The following is a 23,079-nucleotide window of genomic DNA, read 5'->3' on the forward strand; positions in this document are numbered from 1 at the left end:
ATAAATTGAGAGACATACTAGCTCTGAATGTAGTTTATGAGAAAATGAAAACAGGCATTTACCTCTAGATGCCATAAGTGTGGTGATCAGATTACTTAAGACCTCCCTTTTTAGTCAGACAGGTGTGCTTTCCGGGGGATGGAGGAACAGCACTATAGTACTATGCGGAAACTGGGTCCACACAATGCCAGCACAATGTGGAATAAAAACAATTTCTGCTTTTGAATTTTCCTTCTCAGTTCACTCTTTGACTAGTAAGCGTTTCAAATTTAAATTTAGGACAAAGTGTCCATTCAGTCAAGCTCACAATCTCAATGTGGTTTCACAGCATGGGAAAGTGAGAGGTGAGAGACTGTCAACAATTGAGTCAAACCTCTGTTTATGATGCAGTTCCTGTTCTTTTTTTTTTTTTATGTTATACTGTGACCGACACAAACTTTTGGTTAGTTTACATGCACAGCTGTAACTGGGGCAGCCTCATTTGAAACTGCATTTTAACGCACTGTTGCTTTCCCGGATTCCATGGGTCCATGAGCCGGCCTTCTGCTTCCCACTGCAAGGATGCTGCTCTGCATCATCCCTCCTAACTGTATCTCCTTTTCTGCTACGTGACTCATCTAATTTCAACACCTAACACAATATCAGTATGTGTGTGCAGAGAAGGAGACAAATCTTAGCGTTCAGGTTGATGTAAAGAAATCAGCATTGAAGGGTAAAAATAAAAATGTAACCCTGTGTGCATCCTGGATTTGAATCATCACACCTAGGATTATAAAGTATATATAATTTAGAAAGTCTACAGCTCTCTCAATAATTTACAACTGAGCCCTTGAGCAAAAAGCTTGTGTTATTCCAGCAGGAAATATGGAGAAAAAAGAATCCTTGGAAAGGGAGGGGCTTCAAAGATATTCTACTTCAAAATAGTCTCTCCATCTGCAGACTGGCCCAGAGGACAAGATAGCACACGTACAGGCGTTGACGTACATGGATGCAACAAGCACAGCATTGAAATGCCATTTAAAACAAGACTCAGTGGGGAAGTATTTCTACACAAACTCTGGGAGTGACTAAAGAGATGTACTGTATCTGCATGAGCGCAGGTTGCAGGTAAGTAGAGCTTTGGTGGTCAGTGATCTTAGATACACATCTTTCCTTAGCAAGAACTTGTAAATTAGTTGGTACCAGTGAGATGGATATGTAATGAGGGCCAGCTGACTAATGCTTAGAGGTTGCAATGGTGGGTATTGTATGGGGCTTGGGTGACAAAAAGTATGGCACTGTGACACACCACATCAAATTGTTCCAGGAGCAGGTTTGGAGCATTTTTATAAATGACATCACTGAAAACTAGAATCGGTACGATAGTCATTTTCACCGTGGCTAGTTTGGTGGATAGAGTAAATGAGGCCCTGTTACGGAATAGAAAACCGATTCTAGACCTATTTTTAGATTGGAGTTGGTTTATGTGGGTCTGAAACAAGAAGGAACTACCCAGACATCTAAGTATTTATAAGTTGCCACACATTCTAATTCTGAACCGTCTAGCATAGTGATGCTGGCCAGACAGGCAGGTGTGGGCAGCGATCGATTTAGAAGCATGCACCTAGTTTTTCCAGAGTTTAAAAGTAGTTGAAGGTAGTAGTTTTCGGAAAGAGTCCTGCGTGGCATTAAAGCTCTCCTGGAGGTTAGATAGTACAGTATCCAACGACAAGCAATTATCACCCGGAGTCTGGCCCTGAACATGGACTCAGCCACAGAATCACAAACAAAATACTCCAAGAACCACAAACCCTCCCTCTTTTTACTTTTCATTTCTCCCTTCTGCTGAAGCCTCTAAACCCCCTTCCTTCTCCCCTCCATTGGTGAATTATCAGTGGTTGGATACTGAAATGCCTCCCATGGCTGACCTTATAAGGCTGTCAGGAAAATAGCTGATTTCAGGTTTCAGGGCTCAAATGGCTACCCCTTCTGTTTTGCTGTTCTGTGAGAAGTTGCAGAACAAAAATTCTTTAGTTTAGTTGAAAATTTATTCACACAGCTGTTTTCTGAATGTGAAGTCACAGGAAAAATATCCACACGTGTAGAATGATATTTATATAAGCAGAATGACAGCTGCAGACTGGTAATGCAACATTTACTAAGAATATGTACTCAGAATATATCCATATTTTGTATTACTTGAGTTCCTGGATGGAGCCTGCTCTCCCTGCTCCTTTCCCTCAGAGCTCTACAGCCTAAGTCCACATGTACAAATTAGTTTTGCACCAAATTCTTCCCAAGAAGTGTTGCAAAAGTTGAGGTATGCAGATTTGCAACTTTGTTGATGCGAGAGAGCACATATGTGAGAGAGGTTGTAATCACTGAGTTGTGATTGTGATGGAAAAGGGACTGAAGAAAAGAATTATGAGTAAATGTTGCCTTACAAGTTTGCGGCTGTCATTGTGTTTATGTAAATAATAATCTTCACATGTGAATATTTTTTCATTTTTATTTAATTCAGCATGTGTTAACAATTGTTTACAAGTGCATATTTTAACGTAAAAGTTTAGATTTGTGTTCTGCAAGTACTTACATCGTGTTCTACATGTACTTACACCAAGTCTACAAGCTCTCACATATTACGCCATATTTACCTTCATATTTGGTCCTTCCATCTAAATGCAAAAAAAGCCACACAGGCTCTCATCTCTCCACATGAATCCACTTGTCGAGAGCAGGGCAGCTAATTAAAATGATTAGAAAGTTAGAGAGTTTCACTCGGGTGTAATTTTGTAATGAAATTTGTTATTCCAATGAGCAAGGGTAACACATTTCACCAATCACTTTACCCAGTTCTATGGAGAACATAATTTAAACCTTGTTGTTCATTTAGTTCAAATGTTTCCAGCCAAGTGCCAGCGTAGGCCTAGAGTTTGATCCTTTATTCTTGAAGATGTGCATTTGGTCAGAAGGTAATCTGAAGCTGAGCATTTTTTTAGTTATGGAATTTTACCCATGAAGAACAAGGCAAGTAGTTTACTAACATGCAATTTAGATACTAGGTACGAGAGACCTATAGGCTACTTTACGTGAGCTCTTCCATTTTATTCTTCTTTATACTCCTACTTCACTAAATTCTGCAGACATTTGTATTTTTTATTGCCTCTGTATTTATTTGACATCCAGTTACTCTGCAGATTAAGGTTTTATGAACAAAATTTATGAGTTTATCAAATACAATTCATTTTTACAGATTATACTTGCCAAACATAAAACAACCTCAATCAGCTGCAACATCAAAATGCTGCTTATAAATTATCGCGTAAGTGATAATAATCCAATAATATAATGATATAATATTTATCTAGAAATACAATATATGACAGTGACTGAGGTCATTCTGAGCAGCTTACTCTAAATGTTGATACATTTTTTGTGTGTTTTTTTATCTGAATACTCCAGCAATGAAAAACGAAAAAATGAAAAAGAGAAAACCGGTAATATCCCATCCAACAAGGTTGCAACTGAAACTCCCCTCGGGCCAATCAAACAAGTCTGTCTTTTTATCCCAACATGTCCTCTGAAGTTGATCATAGAGATAAAATGTTTCATCTGCTTCAACCAGAAATCTTTTGACACAATCTTCCACTTAAGCACTTTTAAAACATGAACTGTCTAGCAGACTGTTCACATAAAATAGGATTTAATTGCAAAGTTACCAGTCTGTTTCACCTCAGGCTTAAACTACTTCAAGCTCCTTTGCAGTCCACGGTGGAGACAGACGTCCATGTTTGATCTTAAAGAATTTATATTACACCAGCTCTTTCATGAACTATCCTTTGTACAGCAAAATTATACCAACAGTGGCCGAGGATAGTAACATAGAAGGGACCAACACAATGCAAGAGGAGATGAAAAAGAAAACAGTTGCATTTCATGAAGTGTTTGTCACACACAAACACACACACACAAAAGAGGTGTATGACTTTCTCTTACAGTATAAAAAGATGATCTCTTTTCAGACATAATGCCCTGGATTCCATTAAAGTGAAGACTTGAACACTTTCAATTTAGATTGAATACTTTCAATTTACTGAAGGAGCTCTATAAACGAGGAGTCACACAATTGTACTCGCACATTGGTGAGGTAACAAAAAGGCTGCAGCTGCCTCAAACTTAATAGATTGCACAGTAAAGGTAGTATTTTTAAGAACACGCATCTGGGCAACAGGTTTTTCAAGATTGTCATCTTTTTATTTTAACCTTTCCCCTAGTGAAAAGAAGCAGAGGAGTTATGCTTTGATACAGTTGTGTTATTACACGTCTGGAGCTGAGTCTCATATTCAGGCTGATGCACCTCAGGAGTGTCCCTACCTGGAACTCATGAATCTTATCGGTCTATTCTGGCATGCGTTTTGCTATTAAGGTATATTTCTTTATAGTAAATTATACAGTAGTCTTTGTCTGACTGCTAAGCAGCGAGCCTGTGTCTCTCTGTGAACCAGCAGAGTTATATTTATTTAGTTGGTTTGGGTCTTTCTCTGAAGCCTATGTATGGCTATGTAAAAAGGCAGAAGCTATAGCATCCTAATCCAACCATTACCGTGTGCCTACAGAGCTATCATGAAGAGAAATGTGCGGCCATATTGTTTTTTTTTCCAATTCAAATGTTTACCGACTGTATCAACTCAATATGAAAATCTTCAGTTTCGCTGGACAGATATAATTACTCTTGAATGTAGTCTCAATTCTTGTCTAACAACTTAAAAGCTAAATGGAATTTTTGAAATTGATCCTATATCCAAATCCGCTCTCACCACATTCCTCAGCTCATTCTGTTTAATGTAACCAAACATCCAACTTGTCACAGGGCTGGGAGGACCAACAATTATACTTCAAACACAATATATGTTCATTTTGTTTGATTACATAACACAAATCAGATCAATTAGCAAGGGGACACTGTTTACCCAGATATATTATATTGTCACTGAATGCAATTTACCCAAAACATTTTGCATGATGATCATCATAGAGATTCAGATTCACATTTAGAAAAACTTTATTGTCCATCACAAAGCAAATGACAAAATGTAACACATTTAATAGATATGTTGATAAATAAGTGATAAATGATATGACATAAACAGTCAATATGATATTGTGATGTTTCAAACAGAAAACGTGCTACATTAGTACAATATCTGATTGGATGGAAATGAGCTCTTTATTTAGTTAGTCTTGCTTTGCCAGACCCTCATCCAAGGCACGGTGGAGGAGAGTATGGCTACCCCTACTCCGCTAGCAGGGCTGTGGTGGAGGAGGGTCTGGCAAAGTGAAACTAAGTTGACCCAAACTATGGTCATTCTTCTGAGATGCACTTATCGGACGGGGTGCACCCTGCTGCGGCAGCAGCATCCAATAAATCGTTCACATGGCATTTAAAGACAGACACACTCACCTATTCTCATGTCTCACAATCTGATCATCATATATTTGTACCATTTCCATGTTTATTGATTAGGAGTTATTAATGAGGCAACATGTGTATACTGTACATTATGAGACTTTATGGGGGAGTGTTTTAAATTCTCCCTGGTTAGAAATACATGGAAAAGATACAGCTTAAAAGCACATGTCTTTGAGAGGAAGACTCATATTCAAAAGGTGTTGTATAAAAAAAGGTTGCAAATACACTTCTATTAAATATAGACACAAATCCAAACAAAGATATCATAGTCAAGTCTTGATTAAGTATTACCTTCAAGAGAACTGCAGGACTTTCTGCAGTGTCCTCCTGAGGGGCACCCTCTCTTCAGGCTTGCTGTCTGGGATCATATCAGCGCTTCTCTCTGCACTCAGCTGAATGGTCGGCCTCTTCTCTCCGACAGCCTGCAGCCCTGACTGAGTGATGTTCCTGCAAAAGTCCACCTTCACCTCGTCCAGACTGTGTCCATGAGCCGCTACACCCTCCAGGCTGCAGTCAGTGATGCGTACGCAGTTCTCCAGGTGGAGCCGGCACAGCTTCCTGCAGCTCAGCAGCACGGAGATCACATCCTGGTCTGTGATGTGTCCACAGCCAGACAGGGTCAGCCCGAGCAGGTTGGGACACCTGTGGCACAGACAGCAGTCAGTTACATCTATAACCAATGACAGGTTTCCACAAACGTGATGGAGTCAACCTGTTCTGTGTCATATTTACTCATCACACCTAAGGACATTTGTGTATTGGGGTGGGAATTCATTTGTTTGGAGATGGACTTGTCTTATGTAAGCAATGTTATTTGGCATGTGTGCTTAGTTTCAGGTCTTCAGGTCTCTTGAATAGAATCAGATAACAGAGCAGAACATAGAGATTGGGGACCTGATTTGAGCTATGTGTGAATGAGATGTAAACAATGATAGAGCAGTTTCATGTGTAGACCGAGCTATCTTTTCTTTACATGGTGTCCCACTGGGCGTGTGTTTCCGTCCTCTATAAAGCTTTTGTGAATAAATGAAGTAGGGAGAACAATTACAGGATGTTTGATAAATTGCATGACAGAAATGCATTTTCCCCTCCCTACTTTTACAGGAATTACTTCTAAAAAATGAATGTGAATTGTTGCTGTGAAATGCATGTTTACATTATGTTTAAGTATCAGGAGTGCACTGCAACCTACTGTCAGGCCGGCAGTACAGAGCTGGCAGACATACACTCTGATGGCAACAGATCGAGGATGTCATTCACGTTCACTGATGCCGATTACATAAAGACTTACATAATCTTACCACTTTACCACATGTGAGCCAAACATATCCCAGTTGCCTGCAAGTGTTGAGGGTGGTGCCCCAGTAACCTCTGACCATGGGATAGCACAGACAATCCACGTGCCCTGTTACATTATGGGGCCAATGTGGGGCTATATAAACCGATGTGACTTCACAGTATTGACATTAACCAATAAAAAACTAAACAAGAAGGAGGAAGCGAAGGGAGGCACACGTAACAGGAATAAAAACTTCATCAACCTTTATTACATAATCCACCCTCTCAATGCACCTTCACTCACTCTGTGCAGGTTTATTTAACGTTTTTGTGTGTTTGATTGTTAAAATAAATGTAATGACCTAGGATGTTTTTTCCAAGCTTTGAGTTTTGCCTATTCACACATGCAACAGTTTCTATTTGAGAAATATAACTCTTCCGGGGCTTTAAACTTCACATTGTAATTTGACAACATAAAAGTAAAAATGCCTTGACCAACAATAAAAAAAGAAATTTTTTGTTCAATAAACTGTTGCCAAACCTTCTTGTGCCACCCACACTGTATGGCATGTTGCGCATTATTTCAAGTTGTATAATTCTAATACTGTGACCTCAAGATAATCAAAGTCTATTAACTGACTTCTTGATCCTTGCTTTAAAGTAGTCATTAGGCATAAGAGGTACAGCACACTGAAAACTACACTATAAAGAGGCTCAAAGACGTGCAATGTTTCATCGTTTTTCTCCTTACATAAATAAAAAAGAAAAGAAAAAAAGACAGACATGAGCTTGGCGTCAGTTTGCGTGAAATCTTATTTATTCAGGAAGAGGCAGGCAGAGAAAAACGCACATGTTCATTCCTCTGACAGCAACAAAGAGCCAATTGTAGGCTCCACCTGCCTGCGCAGCCTCCAGCCTGCAGCTGACTGGGAGGGTCTGCGGCTAAATCTTTATCAAACCCACAGCTTCTCTACGTCCCCTCCCACTTTGTCACGTGCACTTGCTCTCTACTCCCTTTGACAATTTGGGAGGGTTTATCAGTATGCAATGAGTGTGCGTTAAGTGCGTTGAGATACAGCACCCAGACAAAGTAGGTGGTTCCAGTTTTGACTGGTCTCACAGCTCTTGTGTCTTGTGCCTCAAATTTCACAATACAGGAAATCCTCAAATGGGTCATACACTGAGCCAATGAGCCAGCCGCTTTTCCCTCTTCTTGTCCCGGCCAGCTGTGGTGGCCAAGATCCCTCACATCAACGGTTATTACTGGCTGACTTGAAGAAATTATCCAGAGACCTCATTACTCCTCTCCAGGCTGAGTCCTGCATGCAGCCAGCCATGCACACAGGGCCAATACAGCTACATTTCAGTGACCTATCGAATCCAACTGTCACATCAGTTCAATAAATAAACTTTGATATTTGACCACAGTTATGTTAGTTAATAGAATCAGTCTAATGTCTCACAGATGTGTCACCTTTCTGTCTCTATAGTCAGCTCCGGATACACCATCTGTCTCTAATGATTTTCTTCCCTGCTGCCTACAGCTAAACATGGCAGGTTCAGTAAGCCATGTGCCTCTAAATTAAAACTAGTTTGTTCCCTGTAGTGGGTGTAAATGACCCTGAGAAACCCAGAAATTATGGGATCATCCTCAAGACACAAAAACTGACCAAAACTAAGAAACTACTTAAAGTAAGAGTTTGAATTTCCATGTGCAGGGACGGACTGGGACCAAAAATTGGCCCTGGCATTTTGTCCCAGACTGGCCCACTATATAAGATCACAAATACCACCCGCCCTTGCGCTCCCCTGAATATGTAGGCTATAGCCTACCAACTACTACTCCTTAAAACTACTAGTTACATAAATCGGTATTCTCCTCATGAATCATAAAACAAGCTATATATACAGAATATATATATATATTTATATATACACACACTATACATATATATATTATTGACTGAAGAGGCCCTGTGTGAAAGTTTGCATGATGTGCAACGTTTATCCAGGCTCAAGGTCGTCTAGGGGTGAAAGACACACACACACACACCAATGGTCCAAGGTCTAATGAACCTAAAGGTGGTGCTTATTATTAATGTGTAGGTTACTTTGTTAAATGTAAGGAAGGCTAATATAGCCTCATAATAATAAAACAGGGAGAACATCAGTCAAGATTCAGATACCCACACACACTAATGCAATCATACAGTATAGCATGCCTACTTCTTTTATTGTTGTAGTGATATCATCAACAGTTTGTCCACAAGTTGTTTTTGGCTCAGTTTTATCAAGGGGCAAGTGTTTGAAGGGGAGTTGTGTTTACCGCAGGTTGTACCCATCTCTGTCCCTTTCCTCCTGAGTCTCCTCGATGTGCATGCCACATACACCACCACCGACACCACCACCACCACCGTCACTATCGGCATCTCACACAGGTGCAGCCTAATGTGCTCTACAAAAAGCCTCAAGGTCTACCTAGAAACATTTTCCACAATTTTTAATTTGTTGAAATCTCCTCCTACACCGTACCTCAAATTGCCACCACATTTTCAGTGAATCATCAATGAATCAAGCTTATTACAAGTTGTATAAAGCATGTCCATACCTCAATTACTTTTTATCTTGTTGATCAATGAACTGAAAAAAGGACATGAATGAACACAAATCAGTAGTAAGGCTAATCATCACCAAACTCACAGGTTATGTTCACATAAGTTCCCCACACATACCCAGACAGTTTTATATACATACACCACTAGGGGGCGCTACAAGCGCAAGATAGGTGAGTGGCGGTACACATGTTTTACCATAAATCACATATTCATTGCCCAATTATCACAAATCTCTCAGGATATGTCCTTATTAGTACCTGAACCACGCCCTGAAAGTGTCATTCAAATGTAACACCAGGGGGAGCTATGAATACAAATAAACTGCAAGTGATATAGCAAATCAGGCTATAAATGACTAAATGTTTGTCCAATCAATACAAAACTTCCAGGAAACATCTACATAAAGACCTCACACATACACTGCAAGTCTCAAATTGACCACTAGGGGATGCTTAAATGCACAATTACTGGATGTGGAATAACGCAAATCATGGTTTGAGTTTTGATCGCAGTTTGCGGCTTTATTAGCAATTCTTCTTGTGTTGGTCATCTGCTTTTCTCAAATCGCTGTGAGCTGGACTGAGCTACATATCACACTGTATTGAAAATAATTGTTTGTTTTTTTACAAATCAGTCTTAGGCATTTAAACGAAGTGCACTGTTTGTCCAATCGTTGGAAAGCTTGCAGGATATGTTTGACAACGACGTTGGACCAGATTTGGGAAATTACATTGAAGTCGCTATTGAGAAAAAAGGTTTGAACCCGCGAACCTTTGCTGCTATCCTTTATAAAGTAGGCTAACTGTAACTTCAGAAAAATAGTGGAGTTAGATTATAAGGGTATGTATAAAGTTGCACACAATGGTAATACTCAAGTGCTATTTTTTCAGACGTTTTTCAATACAAATTTTTTTGGGTGACTTTTTTGGAAAATTACGTTTAACTCTTGAGAACTCTGGTATCAAGTAGCCATTGTTTGTTTAAGGGGTTACAAGCCAAAAAGCCACTGTTTTAGATTAAATTACAGTTTGCTGTGAAGTATAGTGTTGTTTAGTAAAGCCTCTGTTGGTCTATTTCCTCACAAAATATACAGCAAAGCAGGAGGGGAGAATGACACACAAACACTCACATGTGGCAGACATGGGCCAGGAAAGTGCTGACCAGGCTCTCATGTTTCCTGCAGATGTCCTTCTGAAACGAGCTTTTTAACCAGTCCTCAATGTTGCACACTTGCAGGACCCTGCTGGAATACCAGCAAATTGTCAAGAAACGTAATGAGGGTCCCAGCACAAAGTTGTCCTTCGTCAGCTGACACGGGGAGCTGAAGTTGAGTAGAGTCCAGAGGCAAGGTTCCAAGAAGACTTCGCGTAGCTGATGACAGGTAAGAGACAAACTTCTCCGGCTGTCCTTGTCAAGGAAGGAGAAAAGGTGGAGGAGACATTCACGGTTGAGTTGGGTGAGATGCATGGTGAACCGTCCCAAGACAGAAAGAGAGAGAGGCCTCGTCCCTGTGGTGGCAATAGGCCTGCTGGTAAGCAGCAACAATGCGCCTGCAGCCTGTATTGTGTGGCCCGGATACATGATACCTCCTCAGGCACACGCTGGAGGCCTGCACATATAAGGCCAGGGAGTGTTGGCTATTTTGGGAAGACAACTGGCATATACGGTCAAAGATGGAGGTGCCTGAGCCATACGCTCCCTCTCCATCTGTCATAGCTCTCAACAGGCGGCAAGCGCTGAACTGAGCCAGATGTTTAAAGTGGCCTGGCCTAGTTCTCGGATACATACACACTGAGGGACACCACACAAAACAACCTGCAGACTGATGTGCAGTTTGACACTAAAAGGCTGTTTTCACGTTTTTATTGTTTAATGCAGGAGAAGGAGTAGATGCCATTTTAAGAATCTTTAAATAGGTAATCAACTTGTTGTGGGGAAATCATATCAGATGCTAATTAATATTTTAAGCTGAGTATTTTTAAATGTCTTAAAACATGTCTGGGGGGATCTTTAAGTTGTTGTTTGTGTGCAATGCAATTTTGATAAAATATTTTAAAGATAGAGGTGGTGCAACAAATGAAACATACTAATATTTTGCCTCCTCCATAAAGGAAGGAGAAAATAATATGAAGGTCAAATTAAAATGTAATGAAATCCACTGCAAGACCATCACAAAGTCAAATGATTTGAGTTAGCCTCTGTGCACACCATCAACAGCAATTACGTTTTACATTTACAGTATTGAACCTGTTGTACAGGATTAAATGAAAGCCCGTAACAATACGACTTTAATAACCCACTTTATGACCTTCCTGTTTAACATACCAGGTAATTCATTACACAGCCTTATCATATCACACCCTTACCTAAACCTAGCAAACCTTTCATGTGAGTGAAAGTCACAAGAACAAACAGCTTATGTAGGTTTGCCTGAAGGAACACGGTAAACTATTAGTCACTGTGTGGGTTGCTCCGTTAGAGTGCAGAAGACATACTGAGATGGCAAACCCCCCCACAAAATACCATTAAATCCATGGCATCACTGCACACTAAATTACCAGGATGCCCTGTTCCCATTGCTATCACCAATCTCTAAACAAAACACAGGACATTGAGAAATGCCACTGTTGGGGAGGCTGATTACAGTCTGCACTCTATGACTCACTGTGTCATGATGTTCTTAACCAGACCTCTGATCAGAAAAACAAAAAAAAGTAATGTGTGTGTAATATTAGCAGCTGTGATCTAGCCTCTCCACGAGGGAAAGAAAAAGAAAGGGGGGTCGGGGGGGTCGGCCACATGTGTGTCATTAATGGGGACAGAGTAGCGAGCCCAGAGCCACCTGTGAGCAGGCGAGGAGGAGCAGCTGTTCATCATCATACAGGAGTGCTTGTTCCTGCCTGAACGAGGAGGCTGACTGGCTGGCACGTGTCCCGAGGGGAGCTTTTATGTGTATGAGTGTGGGTGGAAATGTTTGCTAAAAGAGGAAAACAACACAAAACAGCCTTAGTAAAAATGTTGCTCTCTCTGCTTTAAGGTTGTACTTGGACATATCTAATACTATTTTCTATTATAAGACATAAGGGTGTTGGGGATAAACAATGTACCTTCTGGTGTGCATGTGTCCAGCTTGACATGTGAAAGAAAAGTTACTAATTTGTACATCAAATTGTGCAATTATGATAAAATAGCTTTTATTTCAATTTTTTATTTTAAAGTAACAGTATATGCTGAGAGAATTATAGGCATAAAAGCAAATTTGAGTTTTGTTTGTTTTTAATTTAGAGCTGCAACTTATGATTATTTTCATCGTGATGAATCTGCCAGTTATTTTTCTGACAATTGGATGGTGTGTTTGGTAACAAAACATAGTGAAAAATACACCATCAAAATTTCCTAGAGATAGTTTTCAAATCAAGCTTTTTTTTGTCTGAAGAGCAGTATAAAACCCAGGCATAATAGACTAGACAAGAACTGCTCACATTTAAGAAGCATGAAGCATTTAATGTTTGGCATTTTTGCTTCAAGAATGACTTCAATGCCTAGTAGATTGTCAAAATAGCTGCATATCAATTTTCTGTTGATCTAATTATTGTTTCGGCTCTACATTAACTGACCTTTTAGTACTGCAGTTTAATCTATCACGCCGCAAACTGAAATCAGTGAACATTAGTCAATCGTTTTAACGTTTCAATATTTTTCTAGGGTATTCATTTTATAGTTCACAGTTCACAAATAAATTTCACTTGGACTTTAAGGGACATTCTTCCTTATGAGACAATATTGTCTTATTATTCTGACTTTAGTCATTTAAACAATAATGGAAGCTTCTGCCACTTAAAAGATTACTGAAAGCCGATATTTGCACCTAGTGGATCAGAAAAGGTAATGTTTTTTTCCATGGATAAAAAAAACAAACAGATTTGAAAAAGATTCTCCATTGTATTTTGTCATGTTAACTTTGTCCGATACATGTTTTTAAAAAGACAATTTCCTCAGGAAATCAAATAAAATGGCAAATTAAACTTCAGCATCAATACAGATAAACAAAACAATTTAAGAACAATGATTTTTCACATTGGTTCTGGTCAAGAGTTAAAACAACTTTCTAAAGCCTTAATTAGCACTTGTCAGTCCATAAATGCATTGCATTCTATATCCTAAAATCTTCCCAAATAACTGGAAAACAAAACTACAAGGTTCTCAAGAGGTGGGAATGACAAAATTAGAAACTTAAAAAAACAAACAATAGAAACTCCAAATATTGTTACAATGACAGTGTCTTGACACAATCAATATCTTCAGTCTAGGCTACATTGGACCAACAGAGTTTTCCAACACTACAGCTTTAGTTCTTTATCGTAAACCTTTGGAATCTATGACAAAGAGAAGTCTACTTCAACTGATACGGGATATAACATCAAGGAAATGAGCACAAAAAGTCATACTAACAAAATTCAAGCAGCAAACTTTGCATGTTGCTGTCAAGCAGGTCATAATCAACTAAATAGTTGGACATGCTTACAATAAAAGATGGAAATTAACTATTTAAAATCAAGCACTGTGGGAAATGTGATTGAGGTGAAGACAACATGGAGTGAGGAGCTGGTCTGAGGCAGTCTGACAGAATCATTGTGCAACGGCTTGTATAGCTTGGCTGGCTTCCTCTCTGGCAGCCTTGTCTGAGGTATCCCGATCTGTCGCGGCCTCCATTGAAGCTGTGTCGGCTTTATGCAGTTCAGCCATGTCTTCACCCACATTTTCTAATGCAGCATTATCTGGGACTGCCAGGTCCCGGGTATTCATGTGTGAGGCTGGCACAGCCATCAAAACCATGTCTGTGGCAACCGTATCTGCTGCTGCAGCCTTGTCCTGAGCAACTGCTTCTGAGGGACCACTGTCCATGGCTGCTGTGTCCACAGCAGGCTTGTTCCTGGCCGTCTTGTCCGAGGCCCCCTGTTCAGTCCTCTCCACATAGAAGAGGATGTAAGCCTTGGCCTTCCTCACTGTGTCCTCATTGGTCAGAGTCACTGTGCTGTCGTTGAAGTGGTACCACCGACCCTCGTGGCTGCCATATGCTGTATAATGTCCTGATCCCACCCTGTGAACGGACAAACATTTCACCTTCTGCTGTCTGGCTTCTTACAAGAATAAATGTATTGTTGCTGAAGGCAGAGGGAAACATTCTGCTCTGCAGTGCAACATTGCCACCTAGAGGCCAAAAGGTAAAACAGCAGCAGTTTGAACAGTTATTTGCATATCTTAACCCTTGTGGTGTCGTCCTGTAAACCATGAAAAAATATCGCTTTTCCCAACATTTTTGTCACTTTTTTAATGTTGTGGTTGCTTTTTTTATGTTTTTTTCCATGTTGACATTTTCAGCGCTTATTTCGAAGGCCCATTTTTAAAAAAACAAACTGGCCAAATTTGACCCGAGGACAACATGAGGTCCCATGACATTGTGCACTTTGGATGCTTTTATATAGGCCTTAGTGGTCCCCTAATACCATATCTGAAGTCTCTCTCCCAAAATTCAGCATTGGTGCAAAATTACAGCCACTAGAGCCAGTCCCACAATGAGCTTTCCTAAGTAAGAGTTATTTCTGAGTCTGTAGCTTTTTAAACAAGCAAACTGCCACTTTGCTTGTTTGGAAGCCATGATGTCTGTCTCCCATGGGTGGGCCAAATTCTCTGGGTGGGCAAAGCAGAGAAAGGGGAGGTAATCCCCTTATGACCTCATAAGTGTCAAGATTCCAAATTGGCGCATCTGAGCATTCATTTTCTCAAAGGCGGATATATGCAAGAATAATGCTGCAGCGATCTGTGTTCATTAAAACTTATATATATTATATACTATATAATATTGATTTCCGCATCTACTCACCCAGATCCATGATGAACTACAACAGCAACAAGGTCATACAGGCAGCTCTCCGGTAAGGAATTATCTGGCTGCAAACATAAAAAAGACAAGATAAGATTCTTTTCTGGGCTCTCAATTCCATCCAAAAAATCATTCCTTAGAAAATGTACAACTTAAATAATAAACTAATCAGCTGGACATGAGTGCAAGCCAGCAAGGTTTAACATGAAAATGATTGTGTTCTAAATTCTCAAAATCCTTGGTGGTTACACAGTCTGCACGACAGAGGTTCACAACTGTTTTATACAAGGACGAGAGGCTCCACCAACTCAAAAACAATAAAACTTAAAGAGTGACAACAAACAGGAATAATTTCAGGGGAAACTCAAGTTTACACTACAATCCCTGCTCAGAGTTGAACAGATAACAGAATGACTGTGGAACAGTGTCCCCTGGAGGCAACTCGTAAAACATGTTTTTTTTCCTCTGGATATAAATTCATCATCAGCTGACTAAGAGGAAAATTCAGTTTGACTAAATCACCAGTTTGGCAAAAGAGCTATTGTAATTTATGTATATAAGACCATCTATTATCTATTTTTCAAAAAGTATTTTCTTCATGCTGTCTGCGGCCCCTCTGTTCACAACTTACAATTCAGCCATTTTAGTTTATATTTCCCATGTATTACCAGGTCAGCTGTCTAGCATTTTGCTTGAGATCTTTCCGTGGTGTGTCTTGATTCATTTTTCAGTTTCCAAACCATACCTCTTCATTGCAAAGGTTTGAATTTAGCACACATACTCTAAATTATTGTGGTATTGTCTACATAGTAACTAGTTATAACTGAGGTAATGTGAACTATGAACATTTGCCAAACTTGTATTTCTCCTGGAATTTTAATAACATCGGACACAGAAAAGCGGGAATGGCTTTTTGTGAGGATGTTTACGAATATTACAAAACTGCAGCTAGTTTTGAAAAAGCACAGCTGGCCTCTGGCGATGGTTCTTACTGTCGCAGTAATGTGGGCTATGAGCCAGGATTGTTTCCTGACTTTTCCTGACTAAACCGCAGCACTTCCACTTATATAAATTTATTATTCCATGTTTTTTCATCATTTTTACACTGATTTCAAATGTACAATTTAAAAACTATATTGTGAGATTTTGTGATTTTTCTGTTTTGAGCTCACCTCAAGTAAGTAGCCTCTCATGTCCATGCCTTTCAGTGGAAATTCCACATAGGTATCCACCTTGTTTCTCAAAAAAGCCGTCCAGTGAAACCTTTTAAGGTGCAGACACAAAACCTGATAATATAGGAAATAACACAAATCCAATTATACCAAACATTTTTTCAACTACTTTAGATGCACACAAACATTAAATGAGATTAAAAAAAAAAAAGATAAAAAAGTATTGAGAATTTCTGTCTCTACCTTTGGCAGCTTCTGGATCCAGAACTTCTTTGTGGATTTCTGTCGCTTTTTACACTTATGGCAATAGTACAGCTCTGTTTCATCAAGTTCTTCCAGGTCAGTGAAGCTACGTACGCAGTCTAAAGAAAAAGACCAAAAAAAGAAAGAAAGAAACTAGGGCCGTTAATCTCAGGAGTACAGAATTAGAAACTAAACTGCCACCAAAAAAACAACAATCTAATGACTCATTACCTCGGACAGTGGAAGACTTACCACGTAAAGTGCAGGTTGGCCCTGGCTCCTTGTCCTTACTTCTCTTTTGTCTGAACTGGCTGGGAATGTCCAAAGACAGATCTGAGTGAAAAAGAGTGGAAATAAATTATCTCATTCCTCTTAGTGCTTTCCATATATGCCCTTTAGTAACTGTTGGCAGTCTTTTTTCCAATATGCTGTATCTGGATGTTTACTGACAAAGGCTGTTGTCTTACCAAGAAATGGATCAAACTTCCGAGATTCTGTTCCACATATCAGGCAGTTGACTTCATTCTGAAGTATGCCACCAAAATTGGATGTGACAACACTGGCAGTCCCATTTCTGTTCAACATAAAGCCGTTTTAATTAAGACGGTCAATCAATTAAAAAATTGAATCAGAATTAATTGCATGAATGTCCATAGGTAACTTACAATTGATTACAAATTATTCTCACATTTTTTATCTCTTCAAAATGTACTTTATAAGGTTTTTTTTTTTCTTCAAATTTTTAATGCTGTTGTCTGCATGGGGGCAAGCAAATATGCACCCCTACAGGTATGTGGGAAAATAAAAAACATCCCTTTCAAAGTGGGATCAAAGCAAGATGACACAAAAAATAAATAAAAAACAAAGAAAAGTGTGAAAGAAACTGACTTGGTGGAAGCTATGTGTGACGCAAGGCATATGCTGGAATGGGAGTTGCCTGGTCGCTGCAATGTTGCGTGCATCATCAGAAATAAGTGTGCCAACTGTGTTAATGTTCCACTGTCTGGCTACTTGCAGAAAGCGCACACGTTTGCAAGATGCATCTCCTCTATCGTCAAATAAATTCAACTGGTAAACAGCAGAAATACATTCAACAAAAACCATAAGGTTGCATTGGCTTACATGTAGCATTTGCCCTCTGCTGTGGAGAGTCTGACCCCATCCTGAGGTGAAAGAGAATGAGGCGCACCGTTGCGGCTATACTGGAGCTCCCTGTGGAGGTGGTCCAGCAGGTAACGCATAAACTCATGTGCATCCTGCTGCTGATAGCCCCTGGACATAAAAACAAAGATTTAAATGGCATTAGTGTGATTAATCACAATAGTTTCAGTCTGTGATGCAAAAATCTTGATAATATCTTAACTATGATATGCTACGCTTAAAGAGATATTTCGATTCAAATCCAGCTCTATGCCATCTTAGTGTGGGCATTATATGTTGGTTTAAAATCGGCAAGTATCCCTTAAAGAAAAATAGAACTAAGAAGTAAACACTTCTACTGCTTAGCATAATGGGCAAAAACTGTATATGTTGGCGTACCTGAAACTTGGCATGATTTTCCATATAGCATAAAATAAGGAGTCTGGACTGAAGGCCGTCTGGCTTCCTTGCCACAGGGAACAAAGGGTTTTTCTGAACTCCTCCACCAAAGACCTGTTCAACATAAAGCAACCCCCGTTACCCTGCTGCACAACCGGGGAATATCAACATCTTAAGCCTGTCAAATACTGTATGGGTAAAACTATAAAGTTGACAAAAGACACCAAGACTTATAAATACTTGACACACAAACAACCTGTCAGATTACAGTACAATTTACACTCTTTTTTCCGTTCATTCGTTGTAGTAGTGCAGTGCCCATTCAGGCCAGTTTGGAATGGGCTGATTGCTTGGCCTCCTTTATTGCTGCTTGTAGCTTTCTTCAGAACCACTGTACTCTGAAATGACTTACAGAAGGCCCCCAAACCACTTAATATGCAACCATAGGCCTATATTAGTGACATACTGTGTACTTGTTCTTCAGTAGAAAACATTTACCTGACAGAGAACATTGCAGATTCAGGTTCTATTCACAAAATGTGACAACTGAAATGTGATGAATTTACTACCCAGCATTATATAAGAGTTGAAAAATGGGGCACTCAGCCCTTAAACCCTCCCTCCTGCAGAAGAGGACCTTACACACTGTTGTCCCCCTGGCTTCGGGTGTGGTACATCCTTCTTCCTGCCGTCTTACCACTGCGTAGAGCCACTGCAGGCAACTCCTTGAAATAACAGCTGAACTGCTCGATGTTGCTGTCAAAGAAACATTACTTTGTGATAACAGTTTTGACACAAGTGAAATTAGCAAAAAATATAACAGGCAGGAACATTCGTAAATAACTGAGTGGCCTAAGCACACAGATTACAAAGCCTTTACATACAAGACATTTATGCGTTTTATTGCCGATAAATCAAGTCTACATTACATTAGGCATTCCCTTTTACAAATCATGCCAGTTTTTTTTTAGATTTACTGATTCTTTGAATTACTTATTGACTTTATAATGGGGAAATGCTTTGGTATGCTTATGTAAATAAATGGCCAGCAGTACTATAAAATGTACTTGATGTAAAAGTTTAATGTGAAAGCAAACCAGTCTTTTGGGGATAAAAATGTGTGTTGGCTGGGAAATACATTATTTGACTGTGTCTATTTCCCAAGCACCCTATGTGATTCCTGACTGCATTAATAAAAGGATGACTGGTCGTTGGGCCCTGGGTCTACAGGGGCAGTTTACCATTCTTCATTTTCAGTGCAGAGCTTACCTGAGGGATTGCAGAATTGCATTCATAAAGCAAGTGTTGCCTAAATTCCGCAGGCCTGTAGCACCTAAAGCCGCCCCATCCTGACAGAGACAGAAGAAATGCATAGAGATTTACATTCAATATACCTTTTTTATTTAAAAGAAGAAAAAAAATCAAAACTAAAAAATGTGGATTGGCTGCAACGTACAGCAGCAGCTTCTTTCAAAAGAAATCAGTCATAATATTTTAAGCCAATTACATTGTCTTTCAACAACTTTCCGTCTGGAGCTGGGCTTTCCTGGAGTTTTCTTTTCCTTTGTCGGTCACCCATCAGTGCTGAGCTTTAAGAGAGAAAACATGTTATTTCAGACACTAATCACATATTGACAACCATATGTTGCGTGCATCTTTCAGATACTTTTGGATAGATACATCTTAAATTGGCATTTTTAGTCAAACTACCGAAACTAATGCTACATTTGAAATATGTATATACATAATTTGACATGTGGTATGATGGTAGAGTTAAACAACGAAACATAAACAAAATATTTAAAGAAAAAATATCTTTATTCTTGAGCTGTGTACTTACTTTTCTAAGCTCTGCAGATGTTCCCTCACTTTCTGCACCTGCACAAGTTTGGTGTCATTGACAACAAAGTCATCACATCTGTAACTGTAAAAACCACATTAGTCAAGACACGTACATGTTTAAAAAAAATATATAATATATATATATAATTGCCGTATTGTTTCACTGTGGCAGCATGAAACATTTAACCACGTGTACATGTGTCAGGAGAGATATTCATCAAATATTTAATATAGTTTATTATATTTGGATCCTTGGGTTTTTGCTTGTAATTAACACATAATCATTTTGTGGCGTGTTACCAGAAGAATGTTCAATCACTTACAAAGTAACTGATTGGATTCAAGATGATGATATAAAGAAAAATTTGGTTCCCATTACCACACCATAACAAACTATGCTTTTATGACTGTACATTTGCAGGCCCCACAGCGAGTCACAGATTGTAGAAATGGATAGATTGAAGGACACTTACCAAAATATGCTGTAGTTGCTGCAGTCCATGCAGACAGAATGATGGGATTTCTCTTTTTCCGGTTTCTCACCCTTCCTTTGACTACTGCCAACAACTTGGCTGTCTTCAAAGTGTTTCTTTGCATGTCCATTGACATATCTATATAGTAAGAGATTACTTTATAACACACAACATCTATAACACCCGAAAATCATAATCAATACATCAAAAATAATAATGATAATCTAATTATAAAAGTTTAAACAGCAACTACGGTGCTCCCAGGTAACACTGACTGACTTCTGTAGACTTCTGTAGTCTGTGTGTATTGCAGCCATTACATTGTTGTATGCAGTGGTGCCCAAACAAGTGAACAAGTGAAAGACCCCTGAACTGATAAAAAAAAAAAAAAGATTGACCATTATTTAATTTAATAAGAATTCATCCCAGAACTGATATGATTGTTGATTTTATATTACAGAAAGAATATGAAACCTAGGACCAGACGAGTCGTACATTCTGTCTTTGTGTCATTAGTGGATGGAATAACAGTGAACCATTTAGCGGAACCCCATGAAGGACCCCTGTGAATCAATGGTATAATGGACTTAAAAGGATGGAGACACACCAGAGCATTAGCTAGTTTGGTATGTTTGCTACTCTAAGCACAGCTTTAGTTGCCAACAAAATGACAACAACTTACCTTCCACAATGGACCATCAGACAGGTAAGGCAAATCCATGGACTTTTATTAGACCTGCAAACTGGAGATTAAAGAATACGTCTCAGTTAAAAGTGTAACATTATATTTTAAGAAGACAATGTAAAGATGTGTTTTGCTTTTGCAGGGGTTAAAACAAGAAACCATTTGTGAGCCTGAAATGCTACCCTGAAGAAATGCGTACAATGTATTGAATAAAGTATTACATTAATGTAAAACTGGACAATTCCTTTGTGTTCATTTATAATCGCAATCTGCCCTTGTGATATCTGTTTTGTTGACATGTAGCTACATTATCTATCTAGCGTTAGCTTGGCACGCATGTGGCAGTATCGGCGCCAGCTAAGGCTTGAATCCAAATTATTGCACGCACACACTGTAAATGATGTATCCACTAATACTTAAGTAAAGTTAAATTAAAGGATGACAAACACTTATCTTACCGTTGCAACACCAGGAAGACGGAGTACCGTTAGGGAACCTAGAGGTATCGATGGGACAGCTCACGTTTGAGTTCAGATGAGGGCACTCCATCCGTTCACAATTCTGAGTAAGTCAGCTAGCTAATGCGTCAGATTCTAGCTAACACTACCACACCAACGGTAACAGGAAAAGGCAGCTAACAATAGTTAGCCAATTAACCTATACTAGCTAGCTAACGTTAGCTGGTCCACTAACGATACTTCTGCTCGCAAACGCACGTTTTTTTGTCTTTGCTGACGCTAACACGTTAGGTAGTTGCTATTTCTTGCATCATTTCAGGGTAGAACAGTTTACAAAAAAATCAGACAACGTCGTTTCCACCTTAAAATATTGTAAGTTAAAATAGTAACGTTATCTTTGGTGTATAATGTACTCGCTAGATAACTGCTGGCGCTTGCCTCAAATGAAAATAACTTGAGGAAGTGACGTTAGTCTGCCGGCTCGGCCAGAATCTTTGGACAAAGATGAAACAGGGAGTTAGGTTTGACTACTTCCTACTTCGCTTACACTCCTTTGACCGCTTAGAGATACTGTAGGTGCCTCATATTTCGGTTGGCTGTCTTTTCTATTACATTTATACGTATAGTTATTGGGAAGCTCTACTATTTATCCTAATTAAGCCATGTTGTGAGACATAACTTTTAGAACTCTTCGTGTCACGCATGCGTAGTAGCGAGTCACTGCCTCGCTTTTGATAACAGTTTCTTTCTTATTTTTTCCCTAAAAAACTGAATTTTTTAATTAAAAATACAATAGCCCGTGGAAAACAGTAAATTGTATAATAAATCCATTGTTCCCGAGTGGGGCAAAGGCATGACCTGCCCTACTCTGCCTCTGATTGGCTAGTTTGATTGGTTTAGGAGTGGAATTTGTTAGGGTCAAATAGAAGACACGTTCAGCCACGAGAAAATGTAGCAAAACGTTTACTTAAACTGAACTAAGGGTGCGAGTCAACAGGCCTATAGCAACGGTTAGGCCCTACTTATGGGTACAGGCGATAAATTGTGAGTTCAATGTGAGTTCAATGATATAACAGAGAAATTGTTTAACCGTACTTAGCCTATATCAATGTTAAGTGCTTAACACTTACGGGCATGGGCAATTTTAGACCATTTTTAGGGGGGCTCAATTCCTAACCCTAACCCCTAACCCCCTCTACCCACACACAGACACACTTAAAATTATACTAATAAAAAACTTTTTTTAATTGATTTTGGTGCTTCAAGTTAGAGTTGCAAACTTGTTAGTGACAGAGTACAAACAATTACAGTTCAAAGGGCATGAAACAGGTTTAATATCCTGTGTTGCTTTCGCCCAATGCTATGCACGGGTTACCCAGTCCCATCAGACTCCTGTCTTTGGCTGAGTCTCTACCAAATCTGTCTGAGGGAGAGCAGGATT

At 39.3% G+C, this 23,079-nt stretch overlaps 3 protein-coding genes and 1 long non-coding RNA gene across 5 annotated transcripts in view; 1 reads left to right on the top strand and 3 right to left on the bottom strand.

Annotated features, from left to right (window-relative positions):
• The window catches only part of LOC117948481, a 25,562-nt gene extending 19,689 nt beyond the window's left edge, over window positions 1–5,873 (bottom strand). The window contains exon 1 of the mRNA XM_034878110.1: window positions 5,741–5,873. The gene's annotated coding sequence lies outside the window, so the exon portion shown is untranslated. The remainder of the gene's footprint in view (window positions 1–5,740) is intronic.
• Window positions 1–13,256, top strand: part of LOC117948484 — a 14,669-nt gene extending 1,413 nt beyond the window's left edge. Inside the window, exons 2-3 of the long non-coding RNA XR_004657456.1 lie at window positions 9,513–9,516; window positions 13,071–13,256. This is a non-coding gene — a long non-coding RNA (uncharacterized LOC117948484). The remainder of the gene's footprint in view (window positions 1–9,512; window positions 9,517–13,070) is intronic.
• On the bottom strand, window positions 5,282–12,433 carry fbxl22 (F-box and leucine-rich repeat protein 22). The gene is made up of 2 exons (XM_034878111.1): window positions 10,472–12,433; window positions 5,282–6,091 (listed from the first exon to the last, which is right to left on the bottom strand). Exons 1-2 carry the CDS (start codon window positions 10,921–10,923, stop codon window positions 5,743–5,745), a joined length of 801 nt encoding a protein of 266 aa, XP_034734002.1. The 5' UTR covers window positions 10,924–12,433; the 3' UTR covers window positions 5,282–5,742.
• On the bottom strand, window positions 13,234–22,123 carry usp3 (ubiquitin specific peptidase 3). 2 transcript variants are annotated; one of them, XM_034878107.1, is made up of 16 exons: window positions 21,639–22,123; window positions 21,178–21,238; window positions 20,496–20,633; window positions 20,021–20,104; window positions 19,688–19,769; window positions 19,450–19,529; window positions 18,823–18,936; window positions 18,181–18,294; window positions 17,764–17,913; window positions 17,109–17,215; window positions 16,894–16,974; window positions 16,642–16,760; window positions 16,399–16,512; window positions 15,227–15,294; window positions 14,270–14,443; window positions 13,234–14,239 (listed from the first exon to the last, which is right to left on the bottom strand). In XM_034878107.1, the coding sequence occupies exons 1-16, from the start codon at window positions 21,727–21,729 to the stop codon at window positions 13,972–13,974; spliced, it is 1,845 nt and encodes a 614-aa protein (XP_034733998.1). In that variant the 5' UTR covers window positions 21,730–22,123; the 3' UTR covers window positions 13,234–13,971. The 2 variants fall into 2 exon arrangements, with proteins under 2 accessions (XP_034733998.1, XP_034733997.1); XM_034878106.1 differs by having other exon boundaries at window positions 13,234–14,443.
• Window positions 22,124–23,079: the final 956 nt, after the last annotated feature.

Source organism: Etheostoma cragini, chromosome 8, assembly GCF_013103735.1.
Source record: "Etheostoma cragini isolate CJK2018 chromosome 8, CSU_Ecrag_1.0, whole genome shotgun sequence".
NCBI lineage: Eukaryota > Metazoa > Chordata > Actinopteri > Perciformes > Percidae > Etheostoma > Etheostoma cragini.

Bases quoted from the DNA above. Each gene is read 5' to 3' on its own strand.
- fbxl22 (XM_034878111.1), bottom strand. From the start codon at position 10,923: ATGTATCCGGGCCACACAATACAGGCTGCAGGCGCATTGTTGCTGCTT. The intron at 6,092-10,471 runs GTGAGTGTTTGT...TCTGTGCCACAG, and splicing joins CTGGCCCATGTCTGCCACAT to GTGTCCCAACCTGCTCGGGC.
- usp3 (XM_034878106.1), bottom strand. From the start codon at position 21,729: ATGGAGTGCCCTCATCTGAACTCAAACGTGAGCTGTCCCATCGATACC. The intron at 19,530-19,687 runs GTAATTGGCTTA...TGTCTCTGTCAG, and splicing joins GAAAGTTGTTGAAAGACAAT to GATGGGGCGGCTTTAGGTGC. The intron at 17,216-17,763 runs GTAAGCCAATGC...TATGTTGAACAG, and splicing joins GCAGAGGGCAAATGCTACAT to AAATGGGACTGCCAGTGTTG.